Source organism: Pseudorasbora parva, chromosome 5, assembly GCF_024679245.1.
Source record: "Pseudorasbora parva isolate DD20220531a chromosome 5, ASM2467924v1, whole genome shotgun sequence".
Taxonomy (NCBI): Eukaryota; Metazoa; Chordata; class Actinopteri; order Cypriniformes; family Gobionidae; genus Pseudorasbora; species Pseudorasbora parva.
Genome location: NC_090176.1, coordinates 27,429,017 through 27,439,846, shown reverse-complemented (window position 1 = coordinate 27,439,846; position 10,830 = coordinate 27,429,017). Strand labels below are relative to the sequence as shown.

At 36.1% G+C, this 10,830-nt stretch overlaps 1 protein-coding gene across 1 annotated transcript; it reads left to right on the top strand.

Annotated features, from left to right (window-relative positions):
• The first annotated feature begins 674 nt into the window (after positions 1 to 674).
• On the top strand, positions 675 to 10,830 carry LOC137075303 (gamma-crystallin M2-like). Its single transcript, XM_067443691.1, has 3 exons — positions 675 to 683; positions 787 to 1,029; positions 10,558 to 10,830. The coding sequence occupies exons 1-3, from the start codon at positions 675 to 677 to the stop codon at positions 10,828 to 10,830; spliced, it is 525 nt and encodes a 174-aa protein (XP_067299792.1).

The following is a 10,830-nucleotide window of genomic DNA, read 5'->3' as shown; positions in this document are numbered from 1 at the left end:
CAATCCCTAGTCTTCATCTTTCTCGGACCCCAGCGTTAAAATGTTCTTCCAAAAAAATCATTTTCTTACATTGAGACAAAGCTATCAATCAACAAAACAATTTCAAATTAGCAATACAAAAAAGACTACACAAGACAGAGAATTTGCTGTATAATACAAAGTAGTTAACCTTGTGACCTGAGGGAAGTTGCAGTAATTCAAAATGATTTTAAATGTAGTAAAAAATATTTTATACACTTTAAAGGACCACTTAAGGCTTTGAATGTGCACATAATAAAATGTAAACAAAATGGAAGAGATTGAGTTCACCAAATGCAAAATTATACAGAAGAATAAAAAAATCTGTGAAAAGTAAAATGTTCTTTTTGGTGTTTTGTAACTAATATTTAATACTACTTTTGATTTTGTAGTAGAACAGGAAAACAGCCTTATACAAGTTTCAAATCCTTTTAAATGCTAGTATCCTGACAAATGTGAGTTTTAAGATCTACATAATAAGCTTTAGGTATAATAGAGTCTATTTGAACTCGCAGAGTCCGGAATTTACAGACAATAGACAGGGTGTACTCTTTAGTCTTGGTCTTGTATAAAAGCACAGGTGACACCAGTCAGCCAACAACCAGAATCAGCTTCAGCTTCTCCTTTGTGGAACTACTGAGGATCAGCCAGCCATCATGGGCAAGGTATAGTTAATTCCAGCTACAATTTACATTCAATGTAATTCACATTACTTTAATTTGGCAGATACAACTATAAACCACTAAAATAATAACTTGAAATGTTCAGGTCATCTTCTATGAGGACAGGAACTTCCAGGGTCGCTCTTATGAGTGTATGAGCGACTGTGGAGACTTCTCCTCCTACCTGAGTCGCTGTCACTCTTGCAGAGTGGAGAGCGGATACTGGATGATGTATGATAATCCCAACTACATGGGAAATGGGTATTTCTTCAGAAGGGGCGAGTACGCTGATTATATGTCTATGCTTGGAATGAGCAACTGCATCAGGTCCTGCCATATGATCCCCATGGTGAGCTCCATGAAAATGTTGATGTTGAATGTTTGGATTAAACCATAGACCGTAAAAAATATGGACGACTCGACATCATCCGTTTCCGCTTGGCGGAGATTTGAAGCTTTCAGGCGCCCTTGCACGGCGCGGTCATCTTGGGTCTGCGCAGTAGCGATTTCGGGACCGGTGTCATGAAAAATCCTGTCCCCCTGTGAAATCGTGTCCGCAAGGACCCCCAGAGCGATTCTATTGGCTGAAAGAAATTTTAATAGGTAATCCGTTCAGAGCCTGATTACAATTCTTACACAATCGCGTTTTGATTTTTACTGTTTAAATTGTGTTAAAATAGTCTTTAATGTCTTACAAAGCATATGTTTTATATATTAGTAGTATATAACTGAAGCTATAAGTGCTTATATAAGTATATAATTCAGAACATGTTTTTGCTCCCATTATAGCAATCAATTAAATATTTCAAATAAATGTTTTGCGTGTGTACTTAGTGTGGCAATGAATTCATAGTTTATTAGTTTATTATTTAGTTATTTTTAAACAATTGATTGTCCAGAACCATGTATAACAACTTTTGATCAGGCATTTAAAACCGCTACCAGCGGACACGATTTCACAGGGGGACAGGATTTGTCATGACACCGGAGTTGCGCAGTAGAGCGCAGGAAGTAGAACAGGAAGTACAGTCGCGATATCAAAAGCCCGCCCACACTCTCGCAGATGCAGAACAATTAATAATGTTGGTGTGAAATAAACAGTTATGGAAATGTAGAAATTAAAGCTAAAGCTCTAATCTGCTCCCAAAAATATCGAAAAAAGTCCGTTAGTGCCTCAGTGACAACTTCACTCAGAGAAGCCGTCAGTCTCAGCTGTCAATCATGACGTCACACCCCCCGTTTTTATAGCATCAAATAACTAACTCAAAGTAAACTTATTTTTAAAACGAACACCTGAAATGAAATCATCGTGATGATAACTGCCTTCAGTGACATAAACTAACTTTGGGGAAACATTTTTGAAGTGTAATTTTATTATTTAGTTTGTCTCGCGTCCATTAGAAAACACAGAGGGGCGGCTATACTGGGACCAGCCACCGGGGGACGATCGAGGCGCGAAAGCTTCAGTAAATGAGAGGGAGACTGCAGGCTTGGATTAAACGTGCAGTATGCAACTTTTGGCCACTAGGGGTCACTCATTCAAAATAATAACAACAGACGTACTTTGATGACGTTGGGAAAGTGCGTGGGCTCATGGGAGTTGTTGTCATTGTCACTGTCAACCAGCGAATCTGGCATCTCCAGCAGAAAACATGTTCACTGACAAGGTAATTGTTATATTACATCTCTATTATTGTTAAGTTTAGTTACGGCTTTTCACGTTATGTAATGTCAATCTAATGAAATAGCAGCGAGCTACCGTTACTTAACAAACTTATCAGTAACGTTAGCTAATGTGTGAGACAGAGGCTGCGTCCGAAATCGCGTACTTCCATACTATATAGTATGCGAAAAACAGTATGTGAGCAGAGTAGTATGTCCGAATTCATATGCTGCGTTCCAATTCATTTTTATCATGCCCTTCACTCGCAAACTTCCCTCCGTCTCGTTCACTCGGATGTGCGTCATGCCTACGTTGCATGAGTGCCCACTACTGGTGGAAACTTTGCAATGGACTGAACTGGAACGCCCTAAGCCCTTGATCACTTGGAATCCACTTTGGAGTTGATTTATTATTTATTTTTTTCCTTTACGAAATTGTTTAATGCAGCATTCTATATGTATATGGATGTGTTTGGGTTGTTTTTAAATGTTTTTAAAAATATCATAGAGTTGTTTGTGGTGGGGAAAATTAAACACGATACGTGGTGACGTCACAATCGCGTTGCATTGTGGTATATGAAGCTGCCTGAAGTGTACATATGAAGTAGACTCGCTCACTCGGTCAAAATCGAGGGAGCAAGGGTCTGTCCATATAAACTTCCCTTGTCCACTTCACGAAGTGGAACGCACTTCAAAATGGCGGTGGGGATTCCCCCAAGGGGAAGTGCTTAGGGAAGTTTGCAAGTGCGTGTCTTAAAGTGGAGTGGAACGCAGCAATAGAATTCGAAAAACAGTATGCGAAAAACACCCGGATGGCATACTACTTCCGGCGAGATTATGAAGTGCGCATACGATGGACACTTTACTATCCCATGATGCCACGGAGAGAGGAGTTCGTTATATTTAAAAATGGCGGAAAACGGAGATGCAGCTGTTTTCAAGTGTAAGTACTTTAGAAACAACTTTTTGTTTATTTGTGGTTAAATTGTATTTGTTTAACATCATATAAGTAAACGACTGTCTTGTTAGAAGTTTATATGATGTAAAGTAAGGGTGTCCTTTTCCAGCCAATTCAGAAAAATTATAGTTTTATCATTATTAGTAGACTAATGTAAATCAGCTACCGATAGCACTGTTTTCACAAAACGAAGACGTTCGTTGTTTAGCAGTTTAATGAGATAATTACACAACTTCAGTAAATTAAAACAATGTATGTCTCCTTTACCAGTGTTGATATTATCAAAATGTTGTTGGTTACATAGCAAACTACTGTTAACATGTTTAAGTTACCTCAGCTTGTCCATGTACCGTTAGCATTAATAGATTGACCATGGTTCATCACATGTTAATATCTGTGTTGATTTTGCAGGATCCGATGAACACACCGACCTGTGTTTACAAAGATGCGAGAGAAATAAAAGATTCATTCGGCTACTAGAAATAATTGCTAAACAATGATGTTAATAAAGAAATCAAATGATACCGTGTCTCTTTTCATTTGTTTGTAAATTCACCGTCATGCTGTTTAGCAAGTTATATTACAAAACACTTCATTCCTAGGGCTTTATAGTAGCTAGATTGCCAGTGGTAAAGTGCTAATATATGGCCTTGAGTATTTTTTTTAAAGCGTTCTGTATGTGTTGCTGGTTTTTGAAACAAGCTAATTGCACGTGAATCTGAAAAATATGCTGTCTAACTCGGAATACGAGTGCTGCACTGTAGAGAAAAACACACACTCCAGACACCATTCAAATGTATTTGCTTTATTTTTGTGTATTTAACTTTCAAATGGATACGTAGGATACAAAGCTTAAAATAAAATCACATAATTTTGCCGTACATAGCGTAAAACACCACCAAAAGGAAAGGTATTCAAATGTTTTTTATTATAGTGTAATCACGAGGAAAGAAGTTTAACTTAAGCAGCTTCGGTAAGTAACTTTCACAGGTTTCAAAAAGATATAAAAGGACTTTGATACTAGCAATCTCATTTACAGGGCATCACTTTAAAATAGTTCAATAACGTTAACGTTATGTGTTTCTTTTAAAGCGTGTACAAGATGAAGACTTTACGATCTCTGTAATTTTTGGATTTACTCTTGAAGTAAATAATTTGTAAAACATGAAGCTCAAATATGTGATATGTAGCTATAATTTCAAATGTTTGGCACACAAATTCACACTCAGCCTAAGCCATTGTGCCAGTGGTTGGTGGGTGTCGCCACTATGGCGTTATATATGTGCCTCAATCCTGAGCGCGTAATTGTAAATATTGAGCGCACAGAAATAAATTCTGCAAGCACATTGCATTATATTTTGAACAGAAACTAACGATCGCAAAAAAAAAAAAGTGTTTGAGCAAAGAGAAAAACGATTCAGTGCTCAATAAATGTATTTGCTTGTTTGCTATTATCCATATTAGCGTGCAATAATAACCCCTCTCACGCAGGTGCTCTTTCACTCACTTATTCTCTGCGCTCCTGTCAAGTCCCTCTCTCTCTCTCTCTCTCTCTCTCTACTCTTCTTCTGTGCGCGCTCAACTCTTGACACACGCTCGCTCAACATACAACAGCGTTACAAGTGTGCCACAAAACCAACCAATCAGAAAATTAAAGGTCAATTGTGATTGGCTGTTGGGGTCTCCAATCAAATCGCAGCACAAAAAAGACGAAAAGACCCCGATTGAAACGACGAAAAAGGCAAACATGACAGAGTCAAATGTTGAAAACGGCAGCAATATGACTTTAGAATAAGATGTAGAACACGCTGTCTAAAAACATGTTTTTTAGTTTACAACTAAATTTCTCAGATGATAGTTTACTTTGGCTATGCATCTGTAGATTATCAGCACGATTGTGAATGTTTTTTTTCTCCAGTTTATTCTATAAGACAACATACCAATGTAAGATTAGAAGAAAATAAAATATTTTTCATGAAGTAGACCTAAATTCATGCAGTAGCCTATAAAGCATTTTCAAATCTGGAAAACTTAAGTAAAATGTCCACCTACTAAAAACTTTCTTTCCAATAGAGGCCATGATAATAAAGATGAGCTATGGTTTTACTGGAGACCAGAGGTGTTATGAGACTCGTGAAGTGTAATGTCTTTGTGCATTTCATTGGTAGTACTGTACATATACATTTCTTTTTAAATTAATTAATATTTTAATTCAGCTAATACTCCAAAATGTTATTAAATGTAACTATTAACATATCTAGTCCTGCTCCTGTAATGAAATACATGTACTTGTTGTATCCTGAATTGCGTAACTCCCATTCATCCTCCCCAAGACTCAAGTCCAATTTCAATTTAACATCTGAAATGTCTGGCAGGCAGCAATGTGCATTTTAGGTGACATTATAAGTATAAATAATGTTTAAATCATTATGGAGAACAAAGTGAAGCCTTTATTATCCCCTTAGTTTGCCAACGTAAGCAATGAAATGTAGTTTGCAAGCTAAGAATGCAGACAAACAAAATAAACACAGTAAAATATAACCAAAATATTACAAACTACTCACATGTGGCTGTTGTGTGACATTTAGGTGTTGCTGTTCTGATGACATTGTCTGCAGCTGTGCTAGCTTTAGATTGCTTGAAAAAGATAAGTCAAACTAACTTTAGTCACAAAAGGAGATATAATATTGTAAGTTAAACAACACAACAGGATTATAATACAAAAAACTAACATGACACTTTTAAGATAATAATAATAATAAAAAATACTTACCAAAATGTGGTTTAATCCATTAGTCTCGCTGTAATCAGTTATTGTTGTCGATTTTTTTATTTTATTTTTTAGTAAGCGGGATGCTGTAAAATAGATAGTTCAGACGTGCTTTGGTTCTACTAGCGATTTGATTGGAGACCCCAACAGCCAATCACAATTGACCTTTAATTTTCTGATTGGTTGGTTTTGTGGCACACTTGTAACGCTGTTGTATGCATAGACATCATATGATGTCTATGGTTGTATGTTGAGCGAGCGTGTGTCAAGAGTTGAGCGCGCACAGAAGAAGAGTAGAGAGAGAGAGAGAGGGACTTGACAGGAGCGCAGAGAATAAGTGAGTGAAAGAGCACCTGCGTGAGAGGGGTTATTATTGCACGCTAATATGGATAATAGCAAACAAGCAAATACATTTATTGAGCACTGAATCGTTTTTCTCTTTGCTCAAACACTTTTTTTTTTGCGATCGTTAGTTTCTGTTCAAAATATAATGTAATGTGCTTGCAAAATATATTTCTGTGCGCTCAAAACTTACAATTACGCGCTCAGGATTGAGGCACATATATAACGCCATACGCCTCTAGGGACCACTGTAGCTCCATTAATAGAGAGACGCACACACATTTGTTTCTGAGGTAATATTTAAAAGCTAAATACATTATAATACTTGCATTATTTGAGAAATTCCGCACAAGCTCTCGACGTAGGCGTGACCTGCGAGGAGCTGACCGACGCCTCCTCTGGATTGTGAGCTCGAACGATGTAAAAACGCAGATAAAAGCGAAGCAGATCTAAAAACATTGCTCGCGAATGTGTGCAGTCGGTGGAATGGGCTTGTCACTACTCGATCCGTACCGACAACACGATTTGTTCTGCGCATGCGCGAAAACGTACTTTTGACGTCACTTCCTGTCATCGCCAAAGTTTTTTGCGACAACGGTGTCACTTTTTAAAAATATATATAATTATATTTTTTTTTATTGAACAAATACAAAAGCAAACAGCCACAGTTAAAAAAGGATTCAACAACAACAACAAAACAAATATAAACAATAGACCGAGGCAGCAAAATGAATTAAACAAACAAACAAACAAACAAATACATAATTAAATAATAAAAACGAACGAACACTATATATATATATATATATATATATATATATATATATATATATATATATATATATATATATATATATATATATATATAAAAGGAAACTATAAAAAAAAGCACACAAAAAAACAACAACAAAAAAAATTGAGCAAGGGGTGACATGCAATTTATAGTAGCCTAAATTAGGTTCAAGAGAGTGAGACAGTGAAAAATATGCCAATGCCTTTTTTTCCCTTTTTACATTATAAAAAGGTATATATACTTCTTGCACCACATAGAGGACTTTAAAGCTTTGGCATTGCTGGAAGAAAAGACAGTATCTAAATTACATTTCAGATCTTTACAAAAAATAATAAAGAAAGGTTTAACAGACTTGTGTATAAAAAAAAAAGTAGCTAAAAAAATAAATAGATTTATAAGAAAAAAAAACTTGTCTTTAAGACTATTGTCAGAGTTATACAAAAAAATACAAATGGGACATCAATATAATTTTCTAAATTTCTTCCAAAAAAAGAGAAAAAAAAAGTAACTACATGAAAACAATCCCAAAAAGGTGAGGGACAGACTCATCTTCCACTCCACAAAAGGAGCAAAGGGGATCCATCCCAGGAAACATTTTTTTGATATAAATAAATTGTCCCGTGTGTTTCTTAAATGCAGACATATGTATTCTTTATATTGTAGACAAGTATGTTGAAGTAGAAAAAATTAACTTTTTCATTTAAAAAATGAAATATTGAATGCAAACAAAAACATCTGAATTTCCCAAATGGGGTCAAGCAAGTCTAAACTATTTAATCAATGTAATTAGTGCCACATAATAATAACCTTGGAATATATAGTCTACATTTGTATTTTCCAAGTGAGGTCTCGTAAATGTGGAGACTTAGATTCTTATAAAGATTTTATTTAACTAGGCTATATGGTATAAAAGCATCAAAACAACTACTTTAAGCTTGACTTGCTGCTTATTTGTTGTTTTTTGGTCACATCTTATAAAGCAAATTGTAGTTTGCATTTGAATATCCCTCTACTAGTTTTACAAGGGTTTGATATCCTAGATGTTAAATGTAGCCTACAAATCAGTTTTTAAGGAACTTCATCACTGTTAGTGATTATTCAATTAAGGCTTATGGGAAATTATTAGCACTTGTATTTCACCAACTGTGTAATATTTCTGTCACTAAGGAAAGTAAAGAGCTGGATGATGTCTTAAATTTTATTTGTATGATGGGTAAATATTATATTGACAAAGCAAGATAGGCCTACCTACCTTAATTTCAAACCTAACTGCAAAGTATTTGCTTATGATTAATGTTATGTTTAAATCCAGGTAAGCATGAGGACAAGAAATTTCCCAATTCTCAAAGTTTCATACAGTCCACAAGCAGGACAAACAAACCAACAGTGCCAGATGGTTACGTTGACAGCAGGTGCAACAACTCTTCCATTCTTACGATACCCTTTTATAGGAAACAAGATGTGAACTATAGCGCCATCTCCTGACAAATACACAAACACAACAATTAACATTTATTATCAACTCTTCAAAAATCACATATTCATTGTTCTTTATTGTTTATTTTGTATTTATTTATAGTTATGCAATAAATAAAAAACTATCGCGGTACGGATCGAGTGGTAGTAATTCAAATAACTGCCGTAAATTGCTTTGCCATGTCAAACAGGAAGTAGAAACATTTTCGCGCATGCGCAGAACAAATCGTGTTGCCGGTACGGATCGAGTAGTGACAGGGCTCTTTAAATCTCTGCGCTGTCATGATGGCGTCTATCACGTGACAATTCCATCATGGCGCATGTAGTACGTCCGACTCCATTCATACTACCCGTATTCATACTATATAGAACGTACTTTTTTAACGGTCGTGAAGTATGTTCTAATTCAAATGTAGTACCTACTCACATAGTACGCGATTTCGGACGCACCCAGAATGTTGTGTGGGCGGTCGCTATGTCAACATACCTATAAGTTGGTAGGCTATGTTGACATATTAACCACGCATCATAATTTGAGTTACTCAAATTATAGATATGTTGACATGGCGAACATTCTGTATATCGAACATTCTGTATATCAACTGTTCAATAAGGAAATAAATTTCAATTTAGTTTATCATTACCAACATAAAACATAGTAAATGAGAGAACCAGCACCAGCAATACGTTGTTCATTGGAACACGCGCTGTGTCGCTCCCCACGTTCATCAATCATTCTAATAAACATTTATTTTGGAACTCAGAGATATATGAATAAGTAGATCATTATTAAATCAATATTATATGTAGCTAGTATTAACATATGATAAAAGTGACGATCACCTTATATTAATTGACCAAGATAGTGGCATATTACCTTATGAAGCTAACGTTACTTTCTCCAGCTACATATAAAACCAATAATAGCTAGTCCATCTGCGTTTTACACATGACATCATCATGTCACCACATATACGGACAGAAATATACTTTTGAATCAGTTTTTAAAAAAATAGCTGTTTCAGTCTCCAAAAACACAGAATCCGCCTGTTTGAAAAGCCGATTCAATACAAAATGTATACGTATTCAGCTAAACGCGTCTCAATGTGGTCAAGATCGCTATGCAATATGCAAACATACAGCATGTTATGATTATATGATTATTATGTTAGCTGAATGGTTACTTAAATGACCTGTTTATTAAAACGCAAGCGAGATCAGCATCTCTCTGCAGTCCGAGCTTGTCACGAAGATTTCGCCATCTTTCAAAGGCTCCTCCAAGGTTTACACGTCTCTTGCTTCTTCTACTGTCCCAAAATCTTCTCGGGTCATTTTTTTCACCCGTACGTTTGCGCTTTGTTGAGCTGGCAAAACGTACAGGCAAAGAGTAGTCATGATCCATTATCATACAGACTTTTTTATACGGGTGTTCCCCTTATACTGTCAGTGTTCCTCTTTGAGTTTGGCGGTTCCGCAGGAAGCAAGGCGCAAACGTGGATATGACGTGAAAGACGGGCGACATAACGGAAATAAAGACACGGTCCGTGTCTTCGAATTAAACTATTAATTTCTCTGGATTTAGAAGTTAATTGGAACTGTCGGGATAATGTAAACACACAACTTTAAAAAATATATAACATAGATATAGTGATCTTTTATATTTTTAATGCTGAAACATTACATATTGTGCCTTTAAATCAATTCACTCTGGACAATAGTCTTAAAGGAATATTCGATTTAGAGTTAATGATTGAATTATTCAGAAACATGGTGTTGGTTTTGATTTTTTTTTACATCTTGTCATGGATTTGGTTACATTTGATTTTAAGTTGGGGCCAACAAAAAATAAAATAAAAATCACTTTCTTTTACTATAGCACAGAGGATCCTACAGGATGAGGATCTACGAGAGAGAGAACTTCATGGGTCAGATGTACGAGATGATGGATGACTGTGACAGCATCATGGACCGTTATCGCATGTCTCACTGCCAGTCCTGTCATGTGATGGATGGCCACTGGCTCATGTATGAGCAGCCCCACTACAGAGGCAGGATGTGGTACTTCAGGCCTGGAGAGTACAGGAGCTTCAGCAATATGGGTGGCATGAGATTCATGAGCATGAGGCGTATCATGGACTCTTGGTACTAG

Bases quoted from the DNA above. Each gene is read 5' to 3' on its own strand.
- LOC137075303 (XM_067443691.1), top strand. The intron at 1,030-10,557 runs GTGAGCTCCATG...CTTTTACTATAG, and splicing joins CCTGCCATATGATCCCCATG to CACAGAGGATCCTACAGGAT.